Here is a 27,548-nt window from a genome sequence, read left to right on the forward strand (position 1 = left end):
ATGCATTCAAAAAATAGAATTGTAAATTAAGGAAAGAGCAAAAACAGATACAAGCATGCCCTGTCCAAGTGATGAAGATTGTGGGTTGATCTCTCCATGGTTAAGGGCCAACCTGCTTAGAAAATGGGATGTTCTGCTTCAACTATCAGCAGACCCATTAGCAGGAAACGGGAAACTAGGTCTCAGTTGCACAAGATCAACACTCCAGCTCAAAACCAACACATCTGATTTATCTGCATAATCAGAGTTTGGTTTCTTTAGGGGACCCTGTACCTTTCTGAGGTTCTGAAATCTCATTTTAAGATTCCCCACTCTATTAGGTATTTTTGGCTTTTGATAATTAATACAAGACTTAAATTAATAGGGATTAATTCTGATCCAATTACAGTTACTAATTACAAGTAAATATGGTCGAGTGAGGAGCTGCATCTTTATACCTCTACTTGTTCTAAGGGAAATATATATTTCACAAGGAGCTCATCAAAACAGTGAATGATAAAAGACCAAAACATGTAGCTGGTGCTGGCAAATGTAACTATACCACTTTAGTTAATAATCTCAGTCTGTTTAAGGAAGTTCAAGAAATTAAACCAATTCTATGACAAGCATAAAGATATCAAAGCAGGTCATTTATACATACATTTTATTTTGCCCTTTTCTAAACATTCATAGATTTTGAAAGTCCTCCATAATAAAAACATATAAAATATATCTTTTAAAAGGCCATTGATCTGCATCTTTAAAAAAATACCCAAAAGCATCACTCACAGTTTTACGTAGCATGACAGACACCATAACAGTAATATACATGTCAAGTACTTTTGGTAAACAATAACAAACCACTCTGATTTTAGCAAGGCTGGAAAAATAATTTACCTTTTTATAAATTCATAAATAATCTAAAACACATGATACCAAGACATCCATGTTAAAAGATTTAGCAGACTGGAATACATATCTGGGGCTCAATGCAGACTTGTGTTTTGCAGTGACAATACTGCCTGTGCCAAATAAACTATAGCAAAGGCAGCTGTCAAATGAGAAGACATGTTTCATAACTCCTCACCACGGTCTCTGCTGCACAAACACGTATTCTGGATATAAATAAAGCTACATTAAAAATACATACAGAAAAGGATCAATAGATCATGCAATCTGATGTTTCTTCACTTCATTTGGTATAATTATTGCATATATGAATCTTCTGACGATACACATCTCTCTCTGTATCGACTGAAAACAGTAAGCACTTACTTTCATTCTAGACCAAGTCAGGCCTTCTCTTGCTACAGTGGTTTGAAATTAAGGCTGGGGGTGTTCAACCTGACTCTTTTAGTTGTAGTGGAGGAGAGTGTTAAAAAATGTTACAGCCTTGGGAGTCACTGTTCACAGCATGGCTCTAGTGTAGAGAAGCTCCGCTTTATAGAGCACCATGTGCTTAAGAGTGGGCCACTGCTTTTGATTTTTAAATCCTCAAGAAAACATGCCCACACTTGCTCCCATTACTGTACCAAAAAGCAGACTGATGTACGGCTACATATTGATTGGAACATGTGAAAGTTTATGCCACTGAGAGCAGAGGATATAGACGTTATACTGTATGTTATGAGATAGCTTTGCTTTCAATTTAGAGAGTAATTTCTATTCTTAAATACATTAAATCATTCCCCAAATCCATTCCCCTACAATGTAAATCATCTGCATAAAACCAGAAACATTTGGCCCTCTTACATTAAATATTGCACAGTATTAATAAAATGTCAATCTACGAACTACAAGTAAACATCACATTTTCTTTTCCTTATCACTCCTATGGGAACAGAAGTACATAAGGTTAAGGCACAAGAAGTAAATTAAAAACTGCATAGCATTGCTACATTGAAGTTTCAATGTACTAGTTATTGCATTGGCTGGATCAAACCTTGTAAGTTCTGTGTCAATTGTAGTGCTGGAAGATAGAGAAAAAGCCCGATCCTAGAAAACTTCAATGACAGACTGTTGTGTGATATGTAAATATCTATAAACATATGAACATACATATAAACACCCAAGACCGCAAAAGTTCTTCTTCATTATCTTCCCTTCAATAATTTCCAGTTTGTTGAAGAATATTACTCCACTGTGACTGATTTGGCAAGATTCCGTGGACAGTCAACCTAAAATTTAAAGAGAAATAATGTTACAACATAGTTTCAATAACATTTGAAAAAATTAGTTTAAAATATAGTTTTGTTTACAGTTTATGATGTGTACATTACAGCAAGTAGATATAAGGTAAATGGGTGCATTAGTGGCTAGCAGACAATTTTATTCTGCACTAGAGTTTATTAGTTTAGCACAGGCTTCTTAGATTTATGTGATAAAATGCTTAATACCCAATATGAACTGGTATAAACCCTTATTCAATAGAAGCATAAAGTAAGGATTCAATAATTAACTGGTCACAAGAGTAAATTCCATACGGCTGCGGTCTCCAGTCCTGAGCCAGGAGGGCTGGTGTGTCTGCAGGTTTGCTAGGTCTCTTCAAACCACCCAAAGACCTTGCTGATAGTGTAATAAAGTCACCAAGTTTGAAGTCTTTAAGAATGTAGGAATGAAAACCTGTTGACACCCTGGCCTTTCAGGACCAGAACTGGACCCCTGGTTGTAAGATTTAATTCCTAGAGATGTAGTTCTGGCTCCGCTTACAAGAATGTGAGCCACAACATGACAAGGCACTATGCAATTCACACAGCATCAGTTTAAAGCATGAATTTCAATACATTTTCTGGACTAAATCAATGTGTGTGTCCAGACCTTCAAAGGAAGACTTTAACAATGATTTCTTGTTGTTGCAGCTAAGGCAACAGGGGTAGCTTGTTACACACATTTTCAGCACTCCAACAAACTGGCTTACACATGGGTACACATGAGTGTTAGGAACAAAGAGCTAAACTTGTTGGTTAAGAACAGTCTTACAGTTGTATTTTGTTTAAAAGAGGAGGAATAAAAAGCAGAATGAGCATACATCATATCCCCGCAGCACAGCCAGGTGGAATGACAGAAGCTGCAGCGGGATCACACTCAAAATGGCCTGAAGACAATCCTCGGTATGTGGCAGCTCAATGGTCTTGTAGGCATTCTTCATGCTCTCCAGGTCATCCTGACAGCAGAGAATGATGGGGCGTCCCTGTTTGAACAGAAAATAAAATTCTGTTTTGACACATATATAGTTCAGGGCATTACACCAACATGCTGATGTAAAGACAGTGGTTTTACTGAAATCAAACTAATTAAATAGTTAACACAGACTGTTTAATCTTTATTCAGTACATAAAACTCAATGTGTAGTACAATTAATTTCCTTTAGATTTTGAGACCAAAATTCAGAGCTGCACAGCATTGAAGGCATGTTATTTTGCTGTACCTGCCGGGCAGTCACTTGCTGCAGGGCATTCTGGCACTTGGTGTAGCAGGCGTCCCTCATGACAACCATGATGACAGGCATGTGCTTGTCAATGAGAGCCAGGGGCCCGTGCTTCAGCTCCCCTGCCAGGATACCTTCTGAGTGCATGTAGGTAATCTCTTTGATTTTCTGCAAAAACAAAGCACACATGCAATTCTTTACAACTGCACAAACATTACTCCAAAAAGCATAAATAGAAATGGAAACATTGAAATTTATAAAAAATATCTGAAAATAGAACTTTTGCTTATTTTAGATTTAAGTAAAACATTTAGCCTATGTATACATTATGCTGCTTTGCAATTATGAAAGTGCTGCTTTCTGAATGCAATATCACATCTGTGTTTAGAAGAAATCTGATTGTGGAAATTTGGCAAACATGGACAGAAAACAGACAGACAGAAAGTTAAAAAACAAGAATGAATAACTTGCCAAGGCTCCTTCCAAACAGGTAGCATAGTTGAAGCCACGGCCCATGACCAGAAGTGATTTCTGCTGATAGAGCTCGTCAGCAATGTCCCTGATCTTCTGATCCAGGCTGAGGACCTCCTTGATGTGCTCTGCAAGTAAAAAGAAGACTCGGATCTTGATAATCACAATAATAAAAAAATAACTTCTCCCACACTTTCTTAAGTGTGATAGTTCTATATTATCAAAGATCTGAAAATACTTTATTGAATTTTAAGTAAAAACTTTTCCAAATAAATCAATCATGATTGCTAATAACTATGACTTTTAAATCAACTTACTTTTTATCCAGCTTCTAAACACTCAAATAAATCAAACTGAGAATTAAATGTGTACTTTTTTTGCTTATGCAGCTCTCTGAATTAATCATAATAATGCCTTAGATTTATATAGCGACTGTGTACTCAAGTACTGTGGCACACTTCATTATATCATTACAGCTATAGAATAATGCTCAAGCATATTATATACAGCATAAAGTCTCTTTTATCAATCTCCTATTTTGAACTGAATATCGTAGGAGGGCAGTGTCCCAACACTCAATCCCAAGCAAGAAAACTCACCCGGCAGGACCTTCAGTCCTTTGATAATCTCCCTTCTTCTTGTCTGCAAGGAGATCCTGTCCTCACACATCATCAGCCCGAACATGATGAGTGCCACAAACTGACTAGTGTATGCCTGTAAAAACACCCCCACAAAACCATCAGGACTGTCCATCCAAGTCAAAAGTACAGTGAACTCTTACATGTAAGGTGTTGTTTTAAGTGGTCCTGCATTTTTATATGAAATAATCTTAAACCTATGAAAAGGCTTAAAGTTACAATATTTTTAATAAGTGGGGTAGACAATATAATGTAAGAGTATATACAGGTGAGTTATAAAAAAACAGTATATGGCATAGTATGAAATACCTTTGTGCTGGCTACGCCAATCTCTGGCCCTGCATTGATGTGAACCCCGCAGTCAGTGTCCCGAGAGATGGAGCTGCCAACAGTGTTGGTGACCCCAACTGTGAGTGCTCCCCGCTCCTTACAGTACCTCAGAGCCATCAGGGTATCTGCAGTCTCTCCTGCGAAGGCGATGTATTATATGGTCATGGACAAAAAAAAGAATATAAAACTTTGAAAACTCCTAACAAATATTTAGTGAATTGATTACTGGATTATTGATGGATTTGTTGATAGAAGCCTTGACCCCTTCTAGTCTAAGCTCACCTCGGAAACTTGAAGTAAGCATTGAAGCTAAACAAGGGTGAATCATTAAAAAGTACATCTTATTTTACATTTGTAATTATTTTTGTTGTGGTTTTGCCAGTTTTTTACAAATCAACTTCTATATTTTGTTATATTTTGCTTGCCACATGCTTTGCATTTTCTTATCTGTCAACTCTAAAATTTTCTTTTCAACCACATTTATACTATTTGAAAAACTAAACAGAAGATATTCCCGGTGTAATGATTGTTGACTTGTTCCAAATTCTACTAATTTGGGAAGAGAAGAATAAATATAGCTGAAACACAGCTATTGATTGATTTCTGCTAATAGGCAATGGTGTCCTGGTGTGGAGGTAGGCATCTCTGTGAGAAATGCAAGGTACCTGACTGGCTGATGAAGAAGCAGACATCGTCTCTGAAGACCGGAGTGTTCCTGTCCAGGAAGTCACTGGCCAGCTCCACCATGACCGGCAGCTCAGTCAGCTCCTCCAGGATCTGTCGAGTCTGTGTCAAGGAGAAGAGTGCAGGTTCACGGTAGAACTTGGTTGTTAATAAAATGAGCCTTAAATGAATTCTTAGGAAAATGTCCACATAAATAGTAGTAACAAATACAAATCTTATTTTGACAGTAAAAAAACATCCCCTGAAATTATATGAAGATGGTCTGTTACTGATATCTATTGATGGCTGCACTGTTTAATGATATCTACCCAAGGTACAAACCAAAACAACTCTTTCCAGTAGCACCTGAAATACAGGCTTATGAAAACATAGTATGTGTTACTTGTCTGCCCAAGTTTCTCTTTGAATGCTACAGAGCCCCGATTCAGAAATTCATGTTCAACCTACTCGAACTACTCTGAGTATGGAACGCATGAAACCGAAGTAGCTTTGAGAAGGAGTTTCAGATCAAATGTGCTAACTTCAGCAATATCATTATGACAAGCCGAGAGCATCAATAATCTTATGGGCAGAATTTTAATCCCTCTAACAATCACATCAAGATTCCAAGTACTTTACACACTTTGCCCATAATTTCACTTACTGCCACTGCAGCATGGAAGCTGGTGCCACAGCCAATCAAGATGAGACGTCGACACCTTTTGATTTCCTTCAGGTGATCCTTCAAGCCTCCCAGAACAACTAAGGAGAAACAGACAGTGAACAGTGCAGACAGGGCTCCTCCTCCAACATTTATAAAATGATTATGAAATTATATTTCCGTGTTGTACAAAAAATAAGTCACTGGAGACAACCCCCCTCACAATACAGGGAATACAAAAACCACACTTATCAATGGCTATTTAAGACTATTCATTTGTCTGACAAAACAGTCCCTCATACTTTAGTCGTGTACAGTGTTGAGGGAAGGACTTTAAGAACATTTTTTCAGTCATTCCTATTTACCGATTTTTAAGATTTGCTCTACCAATAACATTTGATTTAAAAAATTAAATCCATTTACACGTTGTATGAAGAAACGGAACAGGAAAGAAAACTATTTTTACCTGTGTTCGTTTCAAAGCAGATTCTCCCTCTCATGGTGTTGACAACTGACTCGGGTTGTTCAAAGATTTCTTTTTGCATGAAGGCTTTGAAATTACCTAGATCAGGGGAAGGAATGTAACATGATCAGCCTTTTCATATCACATAAAATGGTAAGTTGCAGACTTAAAAGGTAGAAAGGTTTTGTTTTAGTATAAGTGGCTTAGATGGCAAACCCTAGCCTGTGGAAATGGCTTGTGCAGCTGTGCAGGTTATAGCAGGAAAGCAGCTTATGGAATAATAATAATAATTTCTTACACTTATATAGCACTTTTCTGGACACTCCACTCAAAGCGCTTTACAGGTAATGGGGACTCCCCTCCACCACCACCAATGTGCAGTTGATGCGACGGCACCAGAACACTCACCACACATCAGCTATCAGTGGGTAGGAGAGCAGAGTAATGAAGCCTATTCATAAATGTGGATTATTAGGAGGCCATGATTGGTAAGGGCCAATGGGAAATTTGTTACACCCCTACTCTTTTCAAGAAACGCCCTGGGATTTTAATGACCACAGAGAGTCAGGACCTCGGTTTTACGTCTCATCCGAAGGACGGCACCTGTTTACAGTATAGTTTCCCCATCACTATACTGGGGCATTAGGACCCACACAGACTGCAGGGTGAGCGCCCCCTACTAGCCGCTCTAATACCTCTTCCAGCAGCAACCTGAATTTTTCCCAGGAGGTCTCCCATCCATGTACTGACCAGGCTCACACCTGCTTAGCTTCAGTGGGTTGCCAGTTTTGAGTTGCAGAGTGATATGGCTGCTGGCTGCCTTAGAATGGCAGAATGAAATGGCCTTAGTAAACCTATAATGTAGGCAAATATGTGCAACTTCACTTTTCATGACCCCATTGTACCCAGCCTGCTGTTTTTAAATTTCGACTTCATACTCTTGAACATTTAGGGTCAAATGCAATATATCCAATATAATAAGACACTGGCAACAGATGAACAAAATGCAATTAAACAAGGGAAAAACACACAACTGTTGTCTGTATTAAGTCAAAATTACACAGGCAACTAAGCCCATTATTCACCCATCCATTTTTACACACTTCACAGTCCGGGGTCAAGCAATGTGAGCAAGGCAAGATACACCACGTATGGTACACCAGCCCATCACAGGACACATACAGTACAGACACAAACATACTCACACCACGGACAGTTTTCAAATGAACCGTCTAGTATGTCTTTGGACTGCTGGAGGGAACTAGAGCACCCGCAGGAATCCCATGCATCACAAGGGAACATACAAACACAACACAGACAGTACCCTTGATCAGGAATTGAACCCAGTGCCCTAGTGTTGCAAGGCAGCAATGCTAACCACTGCAACACCATACTGCCCTACTAAGCTCATTATTTAGATTTTTAAAACTAACCCATTACAAATCGTTAAAAAACAAGCTAATGCTTTGGTTATTGTACAAGTCCATTTCCCATTCAATTATATTAAAGCAAGAATTTTTCTATCATAGTATATATGGTTTGAGAATTTTACAAAAATATTTTAATTACTGTGCAATTCAGTATATAGTTAAATGGCGCTTTAAGATCAATCCATTCACAGAGGGCATTGTGAAGTGCTGACCAAAAACCCTTACCACAGTTAAGAAGGGAAGTTTTCACCACACCACTGGAAGAAATCAGTTAAGCCCAGTAAACCAGAAGCCTTCACTCTTCTACAAAAGTGGGAACCATAGGAATGACCTGCTGACCTTTCATGATCTGCTGAAGCTCCATCTGCAGTGTCTGGATGACCCTGACTGGATCCTCCCCAGCTGAGCGCTTCATGCGGTGGATAGACAGCTTCCCCTCAACCACAGCTGCAATGTCATCATCCTCCAGATAAAGAACCTTGTTGGTGTGTTCAATGATAGCGCTGTAAAAGAGGGAGAAAAATCAGTTACAGGCAAACATCAGCAAAGTTCTTTAGATCAGGTTTCATGGTGGACATAAAGTAGACCAGATTCCACCAGCATTAGTCGTAATGCTGTTTTGCATGCACTGATTCAACAGATTTTCGGAAACTACTGGGTTGTACTGTATATTGTCTTTTCATTTTTTTTTTAATTTAAAATAAATTTAGAAACTGCAAATGATTCTTCCTCTTTTAAACTCAGGCAAATCAGCTCTGACTCAATGTTGTAGTCCCAAACATTTCGGAGCCTATGTTGAACTCACCTGGCATCTGAAGCAAAATAGTATTCCACAGGTTCCACGTGCCCTGTGGATTGCAGACAGGTGGAGTCGTCTGCTTGCCCACTATTCTTGTAGTTCTTCTCATTTAAGTCCTCTTTGAGATGACCTGAAAGAAATGAAACAGATATCAGTGACAATCTGTACCTACAGGCTACCTGTTGACCGAGGGAGGGATTCTAGTCTTTGGTGTTCAGAAAAAGAAGTGAAACTGAAAAGTAAAATCAGTTACTCTGGTCAAAGCACAGTATTATTAAAATTCCTTCTCATGTCAAATCAGCTTGTGGCTAGAATGTTTATTTTATAATGAGGCTTACACTTCTTGTATGCTAGAAATTCACAGCTTTTCGTATACTGTAGATTCAACCAAATTACTGCATAAGCACCTTAGCACCCTGGTGGAGAATATTCATACTGTGAAGCTTAAATAAATAGTTCAAAGGCCTTTTTCTTAAGGACATCAGGCAAGTTTGCTTCTCAGCTATAATTAATTAATGATTGTGTGACATTTTTATTCACAACATTCAAAACCAACTAAATTAGGTTTTCATGCTTTCAAGTTCCTTAATGTTGAAGGATTAAAATAAGTGTATATATGGAACAAGTAATAGGTTTATTCCATGCTGAAAAAAAGAAGAAAGAAAACACAACGTTTCGGCCATGGAGCCTTCTTCAGGTGTGTATAAACCCACCTAAGTTTATCCATGACTCATTTGACCCACAACTGCTAGCGATAAAAAATAATGCCCAGGCTTTTAAGTCCCTTGGCAGACATAAAAGACTGTAATAATTCTTTACAGCCTATATGACTTTAGAGTTATTTTATATTCCATTTTTGTGCACTTAATCTGAGCTGTTATTCCCACATTTTCAAATACATCTTTCATATACTGTAGCCTGATAAAATATCTCTTCAAGGCTCGGAAGAAAAAACACTGATACACAGAAGTTTAAAGAGAGAGTTGTCCTATTTTAGATTTCAGCCATTTTAATTTAAGCAATTGTTACACTTTTTTAGATGAAAAGTAGATCAAACTTTTATGAATTGTTTTATATAAGCAGTAAGAGCATTTGCCAAGATCCACTACAAAATAAAACGTTATTTTTCAAACAGTCAAATTTAAACGATTTTAAGAGATCTACTAAAATGAAAAATAACCAAATAACCTCTTGAGGAACTGAATGAAGAAATGAATCTTGCTTTACATTTGCTGTTATCAGCTTTCTTCTGAATGTTGATTTTTTCTTGTGAAAGAAATGGTCCCATTTCGACTTGAGGGTCAAAGATACAGTAAGAACATAAATGGAAAAAGGTATTAAGTATCTCATGTAATTTTACATGAAATTAAAAATATGTATTTCATTTATCTCTTAGAAAATTGTCTCGTCAGAATTTCTAGGAAAAAGGTTAGACAATCTACTAAACATACCACTAGGTAGAACATAATTAATTTCAAACGTAAAAAGTTCAAATTGAACCCTTGTTTGTTTTTAAAGATATATTTAATTACAGCCAGATGGTCAGGGTTAATGCTCTTGCAGATTATCGAGCAATACATATTATTAACAGTATACTACTTTAAAGAAGATGTTATAAAACATGGGCAGTGCAATGGCTCTGCGCCTGTGGCTGGAAGGTTGCCGGTTCGTATCCTGCGGCCAGTGAAGGAATCCTACTCCGTTGGGCCCCTGAGCAAGGCCCTTAACCCCAACTGCTCCAGGGGCGCTGCATGAATGGCTGACCCTGTGCTCTGACCCCAAGTTTCTCTTCCTGTCTGTGTGTCTCATGGAGATCAAGTTGGGGTATGTGAAAAAAAGAGATTCCTAACAAAAGAAATTGTATATGGCCAATAAAGTGATCTTATCTCTCTCTCCTAAAAATATAAAGGAAGGTTACAAATGAAAGGAGGCCATTTGGCCTTTATTAGTTTTCTAGTAGTTAATCTGTTTGAAGATCTCATTTATCCTTTTCCTAAAAAAAATCTTTCTTTAACAACTTGGCTGGATAGCTCATTCCAGAGTCCCCCAACTATGTGTGTAAATGAGTGCCGCCTGTTCTCAATTATAAACGTACTTCCTATAGCTTCCACTTGTGACCTCTGGCTCATGTTTCAATGTTCATGCTAAAGAAGCCTATTGGGTTGACTTTGTCAATGCCTTTTAGAGTTCTGAATATCTAAATCAAGTCTCCTCGTAAGCTACTTGTTCAGGACTAAAAAGGCTCAGTTCTTTCAGCCAGTTAGAGTGGTTCTTTCCTTTGATCCCAGGGATATGTCTGGTCACTACTCTCTGGGCTGCTTACACAGCTGCAATATATTTTTGCACCATGGAAACCGACAGTTTTCCAACACAATGTAAATAAGGTCTTACTAAAGCACAAACAAATTTAACATAAAATCTCTTCATTTAAATTATATAGTTTTAACAGCATATCCTAATATTCAGTTGTTTTTTTTATGTTTACTGTCTTCCCACATTGTCTAGATGCAAAAGGATATATAAAATATTAAAAATGCTCTAGGTAGGTTCTAAAAACTTTCTTTTTTGTCTTATAACAATATAATCCACTTTTGTCTTTAAATGTCCTATGCCAGGTGTTTGCCCACTCTTGAATTTTGTATAAATCTTCTTGAATTCCCTTAACTTACAGTATCATTCTATTTTAATATCATTAATTTGAATTCAAGAATTCTATATGAATTTGACTACTTTACTAACTATATTGGTTGAAAGTGCTTTAAGAGGGAGTCTTGAGTTTTTAGCCATGCTTTGTTATTAATTTCAACATGTAACAGAACCCAGGAGGGAACTCAGGAGGATATACAGTGGCAAAGAAGTCGGTACATTTGCCAGGATGACCACTTCTCCCATGAGACTTCAGGGGCATAGAAAAAGCACAGTCGTAAAGAGGTTAAAAGGTTAGTCCTTCGCTTTTAGGATCATGTGGTGATGCAGCACAACCCTTTCCCCCAAAACACATCACTGCAGAAAGCAGGTCAATGCCTGGATAAAAATAAAATTCCACACCTAGAGGGATTGCAGCCGCTTGGCTTTCAGATGTTAATGGTTCTTTTGCAATACAATCACTAAGGACTGAGTTTGAGGGAGCTACAGGGAAGAAATTAGTTTAGAGTAGCTAGTTCAGGCAGGAAAACAAAATAGAAGCAGGGGTTAGTAATTTATAAAAACTTACTGGACACATTTTATGCATTTGGCCTAATGAAAACTTGCTATCTATCACTAGCTGCAGAAAATCAAAAATAACTACACAAAGTGACAATTTCTCCTTAATCATGGTTCTCAAGATGACATATTTTAACTCAAGTATAAAAATATTAATAGTTGAGTGAAAAAATACTGTGTAGCAATACACTATACCTAATCTCTGTAATCTATTGCATCTTAAATATATATTATATAAATATATAATACTAATAAACGTGTATATATATAAAAAATGTATGCAGAGTAATTTTAAGTAGTGGATGAATCTATGTTATGAGTAAACTCTCAGATAGCACCAGGTTGAATACTGGCCTCTCAAATAAGGGAAATTCCAAAATGTTCTTCAGCATCTAGTAGCCAACAGGAAACATGACTTATGATCTGAATGTCGCTAAACCTTCAGTTGGGTTTCTGCCAGCTACTGTCAAAGCTTATGAATCAATATTTACATTTTTTCCTGTAATGTTGTGATAACTGATTTGGCCATTAGTGATTTTTTCTTTCATTTTCATATTTCAAAACAAAAAGATGTTTGTCAGAACCTGGAACATTGCAAGTTGGAAAATAAAGGACAGGTAGGAAATCGCTGAACGTACTGTTATTGTACTGAATGGGGATATGTTCACTGGACAGCTCATTCTTGCTGCGCACACCTATCAACAGGGGGCTCCCTCTCCTGCAAGAAAGAAGACAAGAGGGTTACGATTTTATTTATACAAACAAAACAGAGCAACTATTTACAGCACAGCTTCCAAACCTCCATGAAAACACACCCGCATACATTTTAGATACCAACAAAACCACATCCTTTCATGAAACTGCCATTCATGCTTGCTCTGCAAATTCCAGTAAAGAAATAAAACAGAGGTCTTTGTGTCTGTTTTTTCATCTTCAAAAGCAAAAGTCAGAAAAAGCACATATTACAGCTAGAATTTAATTTTAAACTACAGTAGAAGAGTTTGCTGTGAAATGATCAAATTGTATTTTACGTAATGTACACTCTATGTACCTTACTTCTGCAAGACATGAATATATATATATATTACTTCAGGTGAGTAGTTGCGTCAGCTTGAGTAGTCTGTAAAGGTACAAGTAATAAGTTTATTCCATGCTGAAAAGAGAAGAGAGAAAACACAACATTTTGTCTGTGAAGCCTTCTTCAGGTGTGAAGCCGAACGTTGTGTTTTCTTTCTTCTCTTTTCAGCATGGAATAAACCTATTACTTGTTCCTATATATATTACTTTCCCACTGCTTTTAAAGTTATTAAGAGTAAGAATGGAGCAGTAGTAGACCTTTTCTGTCATTTCAAATAAATCTACAGAAGAAAAAGAAAAGCTATGCGATGGACAGTAGAAAGCAAGAATTCAGGTAGTCAGAGCTGGAAAACGATTGTTGGCCAGTCTCATCAAGAATGACTCAGGAAAATCACTGAATGCCAGCAAAAACACAGCAACTAATGAGCCACTGGTCAAGGATATAAGCCTTTCCAGCTTTCTTAAGAAAACACAGACATTTCTGTATTTAAAAAAAATATATAGGGATTAGGCCTAGCATGAAGCACAAAGAAAGGGGGGTTTGTGTCTGAAACAAACTGTTAAGCCCTTCTGTGGGAGAGGTTACATTCAGATTTATAAAGAAACATGATGTGGTTGAGGATAGATTTGTGTCCACCAGATGAAAAGGTCTCTCTGCTTAACCACTTCTTTATTGTTCATTTATGTCTTTTTGTGGTTTGGACCACTTGAAGGAGATAATGAAAACAGTTGGTAGGTGAAGAAACTGATTTTTGTTAACTATGAGCCTCTTCAGTGCTATACAGCCCATTTGTATTGTGCACTCAATGATTATCCCCACTCATTTTAAACATCTTTGGACAAGACGACAATTATCTCCCTCGTTCTACGACAAGCGCACTTGGAGCCTCAGCCGCAGCAGCTCATGTTTGTACAAGATCCTGGCCAGCGCACATGAATGGACCCCATTCACTGCTCTCCGCACTGGCACAGAATAGAGGAAATTAACTTCTGTCCCAAAAAGACACGACTCCAGCCCACGCATTTTATCTTCACCAGCACAGGCACTGACATCTCAACTTGTTCAGAAGAGATTTTCGCACAAGAATAAGATGTTTAAGGATTACTTTTATTGAAACAGGCAAAAAATAATTATAATGAAATAAATTAAAAAGAATAACTCGAGTAAAGTTTTCTTCACTGTTTACATTTATACAGTAACTTTATTTATAACTTGAGACTTTAAGACTTCTTAGGGAATTTATAAAGAACAGGCAATATTACAGCCTACACACAACTTCACAAATACTGTAGAATAAAACTGATTTTTTTAATATAGTATTGGTAATAATGATAATAATATTGATAATCCTGTGTTAGCTGGGAAATAATAGCAAATACAAACTAGTATGCTGAGTATATCATTCTAAGGAGCAACAGAGGTAGGAAAAGTTCTCAGGGGAAGTGGAGGATGTTATATCAGACTTGGCTCTACTAGAAGACAGATAGGGATTATCTTTGTTGTCTTAAAACTCCAAGGTGCGACATCCAGAATTGTACCACCAATCAAGAAGATTCGGAATAGTATAATTCTATAATTGTCCAATTGTTTTCTGGGAATTAAGGGTATTCAGGGCGCTATGGTGGTGCAGTGATTAGCATTGTTGCCTTGCAGCAGTGGGGCTCTGGGTTCAATTCCAGACCTGAGCTGCTAGCTGTGTGGAGTTTGTATGTTCTTCACATGTTCAAGTGTTTTTCCTCCAGTTGCTCCAGTTTCCTCCTACAGTCCAAAGACTGTAGACTGTTATTTGGCTTCTGGGAAAACAGGTTCTGGTGTGAGTCTGTGCATACTGCATATCTCTGATGGACCTGTGATGGACTGGCAACCCATCCAGGGTGTATCTTGCTTTGCACCCACTGCTTGTTGGGATAGGCTCCAACTCACCCGCAACCCTATCTACGATTGGCTTAAGTGAGTAGAAAATGGATGGATGGATATTTACAGTACCAAACTAAAACTGCTAAAGTGATTTCATTCACAGATGTTATATCATTCACAAAAAATAAAACCTTCAACCAAAAAGGTTTACAAAACTTCCTTTGGAAAATTCTCCTTATGGTAGCTAGAGAATAGGCTGCTGATGTCAAACTTAATTTACCGGTCACTAGTATGAAAATTTGCAATCAATGAAAAAATGCACAAGCCAGTAGAAAATACTTTGGCCAAATGCCTTGTCACCTTTGACCTTACGTTCAAACTTAAGGTTGATTAATGTTATTTTTAAGTCCAACATATTTTTTATGCCACAATTCAGCAAGATGCAGCATGATCTTCTAAGGGAAAAACACGACATTGCTTTAATCACCTAATTACCCAATTTCCCTAAAACATTATTGCTAATAACTATCTTCCAAATCTAAAATTAGAAGATCAATTTAAAATAAGGAAATGACAAAGTTCAAAGAGGTTAGTGGGACTTCTTTGGAATTTTTTCAATTTCTTACAGTGTTCTACACAAAACATTTAAAATTAATTTCATATAACATACAAATACAGTATATACATTTCATCATAGAACTGACTGAGGCTGTCCATAGCCAACGTAATAAAATGGTGACACATGCAATGCACTATGCAAACAAAAGCACATTCAAATTTAATAACTTGAATAGACCACAAACATTTACTAACAAATCTTTTATTTTCTGTCAACTTGTGCTATTTTCTGTACCTAATAAAACCTTGCTGCAGAATGTATAACAATAATTGTGAATTTGTATGTCAAGCACAAAAAACAAACTTTAAAAAAAATTGAAACAGTATTCCAGTATTGCAATGATAACATCTGAGACAATCTCGGGAAGAGTTTTTGTGTAATAAAAAACAAAACAGATTTTCTTGTTAACTGTCCTTTGAAAAAGTCTAATTTCATCTTTAAAGCTGAAAGTGTTTCTAGAATATCTTTTAAAGTAAAACACAGTACATAAAATCACAAACAAAACTGTGTTAGTTGACAAAAGGGCACCAACAGGAATGGTTGTGAATGGCATTCCTGCTCCTTAATACGAAAGAAACAGAGTGCACAGGTGCAGAAAAAATAGGGAATGACTGCAAGTATATGAAAACAATCTCAAAGTTACAGGTCAGGCTGACAGCACCAGGAAATAGTGTCAATGTGTCTGTCCGATTCCTGTGCAATACCAACATGTATAAAACTTAAAAAGGAAGAAAAAATGCTGCACTAACCTGGTGGCAACAGCTTCATCTGGGAAGCGACTGCTCTTGAACACCAGCGCAAATGCACCTTCCTGGAAATGGAACAGAACAGCATTTTAATTTAAAAAATAAAGTTGCTCAACATCCAAAACAATTAAAAGGGCTTTTTCTGAACCTTGCACTGCTCCCCCCACCTCTGTGAGCAAGGCCCCTCTGGGCTGCTATCAGAACACTTTCTCTGGGACTAGAGCCAAGGAGAGCTCAGTAACAGTGGAGGTAGTAAAGTTGTGAAAGGAAGCACAGTGACTGAAAAGTTGAAGAAATAAACCCCCTATTGTAAGGCATCTACACAGCTCTCTGCATATTCTGATAATATACTGAGCAGTTTGGAGAAACAGGGGGAAATAAAAACTAACCACCACTTTATCTGGCTTTAATTAGCTATATGAACACTGTAGAATCTACCCTTTAATCCATTCTGAACTTACAACGTGATTTAGACAAATCTGCACATTAAGAAAAAGAGATTTAGGTATAATGAAAATTTCAGAATTATTTTAAAATGAAAAAAAACTGTAATGTAATGAGTTTATGATAAAACAATACACATTAGATATAGTATCTTGGAGCAAATAACATTCAAGGGCAAACTTTTCACGATATTATGAAGAGAAAAAGGTCTTATCCTGGGCTTTTATTTATTAATTGCAACAGTGATTTAACTAATGCCCATGACAATTGAGAAGTTTCACAGCAAATAATTTAATGACAATATACAGTATAAGATGGTCAAGACAGCATTTTAATAAAATTACATGTTTGTGTCATCTCTGATTTTTCCCACTGAATTTTTAATTGTGGTAAATAGAGGGTCTTCTGCACCCACAACTTATGTCTGCAGCAATAATCTTCTGATTGTTTCTGTTACCAGGGTAACTTAACGACAATTAACAAGTAACAGACACTTGTGTGCCACAACTGCTAGCAGGCATATACCACTGTGAGCTGGAGTGAACTTGGAAAATCATATGTTGGAAACATATGCTATAATTTTCCACTTGTTAGATTAATTTTGTAAACACTAAATCCACACACATTCAGCAGGCCCAACAAAAATGAAAAATATGCACTCCAGGTGATGCTGCTTCCATGATTATTAAACAATTTTGAATGTTAATGAAATTAAAATAGAACTTTTGTGGGAGAAAAGGTGCAATTCAGTATTTCATTCTTCTAAAAAGTGTCCAAAGACTAAGGCAGACACTGTCATGGGACACTTGAAACAACCCTCCTAGACTTAGAACATTGTACAGTTCTTAATCATTATAAAACTGAGCTCCAAAACATAATGTAGTAAACCTTGCCACATAATATTAATACTAATTAGGAAACAGGGTGGGCAATGTTTAGCAGTTGTATGATAAAGTGCTGAATATCCCAATTAAGACTATAGTGCATTCATATAAAAAAGTTACTATTAGTGTTAATTTTCATGCTGTCTGGGGAACACTTTGTCTCCACATCCTGCTTCAACTTGCAGAGTTGGGTTCTACAACTGATCCTGTTTTGTTTGCCATGCCGATATTCACGTGTGCGAAAGGCCTACAATGAAAGCGAGCCCCCCTTGAGAATTAAGGCATTATTTACCATGTTGTGCCCCACAATCAGAAAAAAAATCATTTATTGCTTTCAAATCAGTGAGATTCAGATAAGTTAAGTGCACCATTACTTGTACATGTATAATAAACTTATTAAGCCATTTTGAAAATAAACTTGCCTAAGTAAAAAAAAATACAGTTTCTGTCAAGAATTAGCAAGGCAATAATCTAGAAAAATACAGTAAATTAAAAATATATAATAATATATTATATAACATATGTTTGCTTTTTTGATGCGCTGGCGTTTGGAAGTTATTTTGTTTAATGGAGTTTTAATGAAAGTTCGGGAGGGGTGAAAGCAGCTGAACTAATTAAGCTCAGTTAACACAAATTGCAACTAATTCTAACGCAACTGCCTCAGTTCCCATATTAACCACGTCTCCCTCTCCTCTTGCTTGCTCGTTTTCACATCCCTTCCTCACTGCTCCTCCATCTCCATCTTTGCAGCTACACCTTGATCACCTTGTCACTGGGCTTGGGGATCCTAGTCTCCCTGTCCTATGGCCAGGAGGTTGGCCCTCAGATAAGCGGGCTAATCCAAAGTTTTCACTAAATACAATAAACCATTCTACCATTTCTTCAGCTGCTGTCATTCCTTGTGAATTCTAATTTGGTAAGAATAGCTCTTTATGAATCAAATAATACTAACTATTAAGTTAGTAACTATTACTAACTATAAGGATAAGGGGTCCTGAGGAAAAAATACTGTACAACAAGATAAAAATGAAGGAATAACACTATTAGATGTGTATTCTCATTACTATAGCTCTTCATACAGTTTTCAAGGGTGCACATCTGTACATGAAACACCTGCTATCACCAGGTTACCAAAAAAGGTTATATTTTATTCAAAACAGTAGACTAATCATCCAGATTCTTCACTTCATTTTCCACTCCTTTCCAAGTTGATACTTTCTTTTACTTCAACAGAGATGACAAAGACATGGTAATTCTCCATTGCTATCAGGAAAATGAGAAAAGGATGATTTCCTAGAAATGACAGCTGCCATAGTGCACAGACACATAATTAGTTTAAATGTTCACACTACAAGGCTCTGGTTATTTAATCTCACTGTCTGGATGAAGAAAGCACCGCTTGGATCACATGTGTAATTTAAAACTGAAGGGTCTCTCATAGGACAAAACTAGCGCTTGGTTAAAGTACTGCACACTGTATGAATGAAAAAAATTTCCACGTGGCTTCAGAACGAGCTGAGAAAACTCAGCTATCAATCCCTAGAACCATTCGATTTGTCCACAATTTATTGGTGAAAGTCAAGAACTACAAAATCTCCAAGAGATCTGAAAAACTAAAAACACCAGTTTTAAACCAGACCTTCAGTAAACCCAATATTGCACACAGTTTGCAACCATACTGTACTGGGTGAAACAATTTTGCTGCTTCATACAGTATGTACAAAAGACTCTTTTGTTGTAAACAGGAATTATTTCATTTTAGAAAAAATAAATTTTTCTGCTTGAATGTTCAGTTTTGAAGATAGTTGCTGTATAGCTCATCAAAATCTTAATTTGTTCGGTAATACACATGGTAGTCTAATACGTTGACTTATTTCTGCTAATTTATTTGGAACAGAAAAGGGAATACAACAGTTAAAAAAGCAAAAATGATTTTAATAAGACCTGATCAGGTCAAAATTACTACACTGTAAATTGTCTATGGGGTATGGTGATTAAAACTAAAATATATGGACCAAGAATACTTTCACCACAGGTGACTTTTTGTAGACTTCTTAACAGGACTCTCAAAGAATGGTGTTGTAGTATGATGTTCTTCCTCAAACTATATTGGTAATTTTCATTATAACTAATGGAAACGTCAAAACAATCTTGTCTAGTCCATTTCCTAATTTAAAGTCACAACACCTATCACAATATCCAGACTCTAACAATTCACCCACTCACCAGCTGCTGAATGACTCTCTCCACCAGTGTTGAGAAGGATATGTCATCTCTCTCACGATTGTCGTACAAGTACTTGACGAGCTTGGGAATGACCTCTGTGTCCGTTTCCGACTCAAACTCGTATCCCTTTGACTCCTGAAAAGCAGGATTTTGGCTCCACATTACAATAAGACACCACCTCCACATTATCATATGCTCCTGTAAAACCTAAGCAGGCTCTGAAGCCACTCCTTCTCCTCAAGAAGAGCAGAAGGCAGGGCTGATCCCCTGACATATGAAACAGAACAGAAAGTGACGCAATGGAACTACAGATCCACCTTGCTCAGAACCTGATATACATAATCATGCAGCTGTGACAAAACTCGATGCAGGAAAGTCTGAATGGCTATCATGCCTTATTAAAAACACTGTCAAGCTATGCTACAGCTGTTTTGTTTTCAGTAGGGACCCTTTACATGTTTTGCACAACGTATTTTCTATTGTTTTTTATCATCTTGTATGTAGGCATTTAAAATAGTGACTTTTTCTTTCTTATGGATAACAGTGTACTATGACAACTCCTATTAATGAAGACATGTTCATGATCTCAGTACATGTTTCTCTTAAATATACTTCTGTACAAACAGCTAAGGGAAAGCTTAACAGAATGATCTGATGATGTGGGGGTCTATGTTTTTAAAGCTAATTTATAATGTTAGCAGTATTCAACATTTTATTTGGCAAACAGACCCACGTTTTATTGTATGTATGACACATTTACACAATATTACACATACAGTATCTTACCAGGTACTTCTTCAGTTCTTTGTAGTTGGTAATAATGCCATTGTGAATCACCACAAATTCTGGAAGAATAAAAAAATGAACCATTGGGAGGGGTGATATGTCAGCTTCTTTTCTCTGAAGTCATACAATGTTTTGAAGCCAGACTGTAATCCTGTTCCACAGGTTTCATTTCAGTCTAAACCTCATCATGCATCCACCCTGTCTATTGAGCAAGCTGGAATTCTCATTCTTAAACTGCACCTGATCCCCCTTCACATAATGCCAGTGTCTGTTTCAATCCATTTTCAAGACCTCTTTCCAAATGCACTGTGCTTTCAGTAAACAGGCATGGAACATGATTCTCCAGACTGGTGTGCGCGTTGGGTAAAAGGCCACTTACCGTTGTTTTTGTCCGATCGGTGCGGGTGGCTGTTGAGTGCGCTGGGTTCGCCGTGTGTAGCCCAGCGGGTGTGGGCAATGCCAAAATGGATGTCCAGTTCAGCTTCCAAGTCAATAGTGTCTTTTTCTGGAAAAAAAGACCCACATTTCATGTTCCATAGGGATATGCAGTTCCAGGTTTGTTTCTAATTGTTAATGGAACTGTTTCAAACAAGGCCTGATGTAGACTAGATTTCAAATTTTCTTTCCTCATTTCACAGCCTCATAACATAAAACTGCAGGATGACAGGCTGCAGAATATGTCAAATGCTAGGCAGAAGTTGTCTCAGTGTTTCAAGGCAAAATCTTTTTTCTAAGAGGATTATTTTGTAGAGACAAACTTTCCACAGTTAGAGCTGTTCTTTTTTTCCCCACTACACAATAAAAAAATATTTGCTGGGTTATTTAGACACGTATTTCCCCCATCAACAAATAAAGCAACCAAAAAACAAAATGACCTACTGATAAGGAGGGTGTTTGAAAACTGGTTTGCAAAGAAAATGTTCAGATATCATCTAAAATAGATTTTTCAGTGGCAGTTTTGACTATAAAATTAAGGATTTTAGAAATTTAAAAAATATGTTTTTATAGATATTACCTATTTATGCGTATGAACGGCTCAAAGCTGCCACCGTATACAGACATGCCACATTTAAACTTTTCCCATAATGCAGCTTTTGTCAGGCAGCGTGAGATAGTGAATATAAATTTCCTTAGCTAGTCGCTCTACAATAGCTGTTCATTCGCATAAAATATTGCACTGGGTATCATTTCAATTATAAACAGGTAAATAGCTTTAACTGTATGTAAAATACAAAAATACACAAATAAACTTACTGTATAGTTCTTCATCCAGGGCTTTTACTTTCCCTCTTTGTTTGATGAGACAGATGTGGCCATCCTTTATGTCTTTGTATGGACCATCCACAGCAATCCCTGACGATCAGAAGTATAGCAAGTCTTTAGTGAGTCAGAAGCCATATTGTAGGGATCATATTAGTAATGCATAAAGTTAATATCAATAAACTGTAAAAATGACTACTCTCTGTGAATAGCTCCTAAAGTGGAGATTATCTTCATTTTATTGTTCTACTGTATTTAGATAACTGCAAATGACAGGGCAGTATATTTTATCAAAATATTTTATTGCTTATTTTAGGGCAGTACATTTTTGGGGGATTTCATAAAGTCAATAGCCTTGTATTTATGTGTGTTATTTTTCTGCAGTGGTGCACACTAGGCAAACACACAAAACCTGTTTGTTTTAAAGAGATTGATGACATTGAAGAGCAGTCAAAAGGCCAGGTGAGGCGTTCCTGCAGGTGTGCACATTACGGACAGAAAATGAACTAGTGTTCAAAATTCAGTTAACTTACCAAAATTATTCTTGAGCCTATCTTATAAACACCCACATAATCTAATTTTGTACTTACATTTGCATATAAAAATTACACATGCGCACAATGGTACAGGAGGATAGATGTGTATATATATAACATAAAAAACATTATGGGAAGGCACGGTGGCACATTGGTTAACTTTGCTGCCTCGCAGTGTTGGGGCCCTGGGTTTAATTCTGGACCTGGGGTGCTGTCTGTGTGGAGTTTGTGGGTTCTTTCCATGTTTGAGTGGGTTTCCTCCAGTGCTCCAGTTTCCTCCCACAGGCTTCTAGGAAAGTGACTCTGCTGTGAGTGAGTGCATGTCTGTGTATCTGCCCTGCAATGGGCTGGCATCCCATCCAGGGTGTTTCTTACCTTACACCTGCTGCTTGTCAAGATTCCCCATGACCCTGAACTGGATGAAGTGGTTATGAATGATGAATTAAAATTGTAGCTTCTCACACTGGGGGGATGGAAAGTACTCAGGCTAAGCAATCTACAGCTAGTATCACAGGTCTCCGCACCCCTGGCACTGTGTACAGGTACTGTGTAAATGCTTTTCAGGTGAAAGGATTTATACACCCATCTACGAGCCTTCAGAAACAAGGATTTCATGCCAAAGCATGAAACACTTGAAACAAAGTCATGGAAGGGAAAGAGGACATAGAAGAGTTGTACCTGCAGAATCATACCCCCTGTATTCCAGCCTCTGCAATCCTTTCACTAGTGTCTCAAAGATCTCCTTCCTTGTCCGTGTCACCCTATGATTCAGGTAGGCAAATATCCCTGCAGAGAACATTGTGGAAAGATCACTTTTCCTGCATATCCATTATTGCACAGAAACAACAACATCAGAATTTCTATACAGCCTACATTTTTTATAGTACACTTATCACCTGAATTATCCTCTTTAATATTTTAGTTTTCTTTTTTATTGGCAACATTCAAAATCTCATAATACACATTTTGAAAAACATGAAACAGTAGATGTTCGCAATTTTTGTTCTGTACCCTTTTTCCATTTTATAAATAAAATTGAGCAATGATTTGCAGAAAAGATTGATTTAAGGGAGTTAAATCCTCTAATTAAAGCCTAGGTGTTCTTTTAAACTACTGGCACTAAGCTGGTAGAAAAAAGAATTTCAAATATTACAAAATGTGCGATTCGTGCAGCACAGCAAAAGAAAAGGCTGCCTTGACACTCCATTTACACAGATGTTTTTAATTCTTGCTGCACTTGGAACTAAGTGATCTGACATCATGGTTTTTTTATAATATCCCATTAAGCACTGCATTTACATTGTAAAACAGTAACTGCACTGAAGCCCTCTTTGTATGTCCTCAAAAACATGCACTACACTTACATTACAGCAGAAGTGATTTACTGTCCAATTTCTCAAAAATATTTCTGAGATTTTGTGATCTCAAAGATGATTGTACTGTAGATATAGCACACAAAACTGGCCTTGGTGAATAAAAAACATCAGGGAATTCTATTTCGCAACAAGGACCTTTAACCAGGCCTGTTTCAAATTCAGCACTGAAAGATGAAAATAGCAATTTGCTGCAAAAAAAGTGTTAAGTGCTACAAAAATAGCTTTTAGTTTTTAAGGAATTTAAAATCCAAGGTTGAAAGCATATTCCTAAAATTAATACTGGTCTAGATTGATCAAAAGACCTCATCTCACTTTAAACTAGTGCTGGGCGATAATTCGATAACGATAATTATCGCTATATAATTTTCCTCAATATAATTTTAACAAAAGTTCGATAAATGTTCGATATAAATGTTTATGCTTTGCGCATGCGCACAAAATACTGCGCGAGTGCGAGTGCGTGTTGCAGACCGGGCAGCTAACGTGGTGTTGTTTACCCACACGGTGGTGGCTGACAGGACTGTAGTTAGAGTGGAGAAATGAGCGACACTGAAGCAAATGTAGTGCTGCCAACGACCAGCTCGAAGGACGATGACATCGTCGACAGAAAAGGTCATTCAACTTCGATAATTTGGAGATATTTTGGCTTTTTACGATCAGACATAAAACAGAGCACTTTAAACTTTGCAGTCTGTCTGAGCCATCTTCTATGTGTGTTTTATCACACTGCAGTATTTAATTTTTCTATTAAGATATTTATTTTGTAAATTTTAGTTATGCATATTTTGACATAAAAAAAAGACTTGAATACTCTCTACCTCAGATTTGTCTAATGTTTCTGCTGTTTGGCAAGTGTTTTTGTGTTCTTCAAAGAGTTGTTTAATTTACCAATTAACTGTCTGGTTTCTTCAACTTTCACTCAGGAGAAAAAATCTGCCTTTAAACCTGAAAGAAATAATGATTTGACATTTATCGTGATAATTATCGATATCGACTGATATGAAAATTTTTATCCTGATAATGTTTTTGGCCATATCGCCCAGCCCTACTTTAAACCTTCCTTAAATAAACAAATGTCTTATACTACAACCACAGCTAAGACCAATAGGACAGATTCACTAGAGAAGTGTGCCAAACAATAACTTTTATATGAACAGACTAACAAAAAAATAATTTGTTTCCCAGAGCTCAACAAAGCTATTTTATTCCATTTCATGAAACACTTTCCTATTTCATGTTTTTTCCTAGTGATGTGATGATTAGGCCTGATAAGCACAAGAAAATGGCACAAATCATTTATGTACTACTACATCACCAAGTGATTACATGACATAATTCCTCAGCATATTTATATAGTCACTCCATAGTACTGTATACATAGCAGAGAATGATGCACACCATTACAGAGCTCCAGTCGTCCACACGTGGCTAGCACATTGAATAGTTAAAGCTTTGTGGCCTCTCTGGGTACTCCAGTCCTAGATTTTCAAACTTTATAGATCTTCAAGTACTCGGTGTATTCATACATACTCAACCATTTTGACTTTTATGGAAAAGCAGATTTTACCATCACGCCCTTTTAAACTGCGAGAAAGTGAGGCCAAATAATTAACATTAAAGCTTTATATATTGGCTCCTCTTGTACTATTTGTTTCCTGTCGCTGTAAAAGATGAGGAAACAAAAAATGGAAAGTTAGCAAGCCTCCTGCATTATTTTGTACCCTCTCTTTGACAACTAGTGACTTAGGCCAGCCCCATCCTGGTCCTCGTACACATTACAGAACTGTGCTACTCGCGTTAGGCTGTTCCGTTCCAACAAGTCCCCGAACACCATTCAAGACACCAGCAAAAAAAGATTTAGCAACACAGACAGGACATGCACCTACTGGGCATGTAGTTTTGTAATTTCTGAATTTTTAATAATTCTTAATACAACTTTAGTGGTATCGTCCACAAAATTAAGTTTAAAGACCTAATATGCACATACAGCAAAAACAGGGAAACGCGACAATGATCGTAAATAAGTATGAACAGTATTTTTTTCCGGTCCTCGTAATCTCAAAATTTATCCCACAAAAAAGGCTCTGTAGTCACCACTCTTATGTCGCTCTTCATGCACAATTGACATCGGAATGTTGGTTTTATGTACATTACTACTTGAGAGTGGACCGTGAACATAATTACGACCAAGGTCTCGTAGTGATCTTAAAACCGGACCACAGATTATGAATGTTATATGCCAGCCCCATGCACTCTGTAGCTAGTGTAGCCGGGCAAGTGCTGAACAACCGTGTGTATGTTATGCACAGGAGAAAAAACAGGCTGGACTGTGTACCTCTGGGCTACTGTTGAAAGCTACAGCTGGCATAGTCCAAGCAGTGTTTCAAGTACCTTAACTCGGAGCATCAGGGCGACAAGCTTATCACTGTCTGAGTCTACTGAGAAAAAGTAATGATTTAACATAAAAGGAACACTTTTGTCAATTTCCCATTAACTTCGCTTGCTGCATGAGAAATGAATCTAGCCCGCCCCTTTAAATACGTGTTAGAAGAGAACGTCGTTTTCTACATTAAAAATTACATCAACAGCGGCTTGTTTTGAAAAATGTCACTTGCATGCCAAAAAATGTAGGTGAAAAGCACGAAACGCCGCACCCGAACAAGACGTGAACGCGGACCTGTATTGAAATGCGGACGTGGAGCCGGACATACATCCTATTACCCTCCTGTCAGTGTACTGTAAATTTACTATGCTAACAGCATAAACCAGGGACATTGAATATTGAAATTATCAGTTTGCTGGCAGATTGACAACCAAGTCTTGTCCAGCTCAGCCCGCAGTTATTGCCTCGGCTGCAATCGTCAATATCGAGTGCGTTCTAGAGATTTACACTTTATCTTTAACAAAAAATAGACGTGAAAGTCGTCTTTTATTTCTATACCCAACCAATCGTAGTGTCAACACGAGTCGCTTTCGAGTTGCCTGAAAAACTTTTCACACGTAACCTACGCAGATCTTTAGCCTTCAATTCGCCACAACTGCCACAAGATACAAGTCCTGGTATCAGCTAATTACACCTACACCGGGATCAAAAGGACATGCCACAATATCAGTATGTGCTATAGCGAAAGGAAACCTTCGACACAGAGGAGTTTCAATACTTTCCCGGAGCTCAAAAATTGATATTTTAACATATGACCATTCTTCAGTCCTATAACTGTATGTTACCAATTTCACTTGCAATGTAGAAAGAGGGCAGTTTCTGCCACAGTTAAACGTTTTTGGATTAATCAGAATAGTCCAAATGTATTTAATAACTTGTACCCTACATGAAACGCGACTTTGATTCACCTCTAAGAAACAGTATTTAAGAAACAGAACATCAAATCACATTGTGACATAAAGGTCGTGATTCCGCCAATCTTTTGACAATTTAAAAATCTGAACAATGATAATCTGGGTAAGAGAAAGGTACGACATAGTGAACAGCGTCAGTCACCGAAACGTGGAATTGTAAGGAGTGCTGTGCCAACCTCCTTTTCGGCCCACTTACCGCACATTGTTCCGATTTTCTTCTTGGAAGGTAAATTAATCTGGTCCTGGGAAAAGAAAAAAAAAGACTTCCTTCTACAATCCAGTCACCGCTCACTGCCCGAATCCGAAAGAGACAC

The 27,548-nt window shown here is 37.3% G+C and overlaps 1 protein-coding gene across 1 annotated transcript; it reads right to left on the bottom strand.

The window, feature by feature from the left end:
• Positions 1-629: 629 nt before the first annotated feature.
• On the bottom strand, positions 630-27,548 carry gfpt2 (glutamine-fructose-6-phosphate transaminase 2). The gene is made up of 19 exons (XM_088932127.1): positions 27,431-27,548; positions 23,180-23,287; positions 21,960-22,058; positions 21,085-21,210; positions 20,706-20,764; positions 19,920-20,054; positions 16,369-16,430; positions 12,704-12,783; positions 8,868-8,991; positions 8,402-8,565; positions 6,636-6,731; positions 6,173-6,270; positions 5,511-5,631; positions 4,825-4,982; positions 4,477-4,591; positions 3,878-4,005; positions 3,407-3,574; positions 3,008-3,169; positions 630-2,156 (listed from the first exon to the last, which is right to left on the bottom strand). Exons 1-19 carry the CDS (start codon positions 27,435-27,437, stop codon positions 2,112-2,114), a joined length of 2,055 nt encoding a protein of 684 aa, XP_088788253.1. The 5' UTR covers positions 27,438-27,548; the 3' UTR covers positions 630-2,111.

This window comes from Atractosteus spatula, chromosome 14, assembly GCF_055471065.1.
Source record: "Atractosteus spatula isolate fAtrSpa1 chromosome 14, fAtrSpa1.hap1, whole genome shotgun sequence".
NCBI classification, from domain to species: domain Eukaryota; kingdom Metazoa; phylum Chordata; class Actinopteri; order Semionotiformes; family Lepisosteidae; genus Atractosteus; species Atractosteus spatula.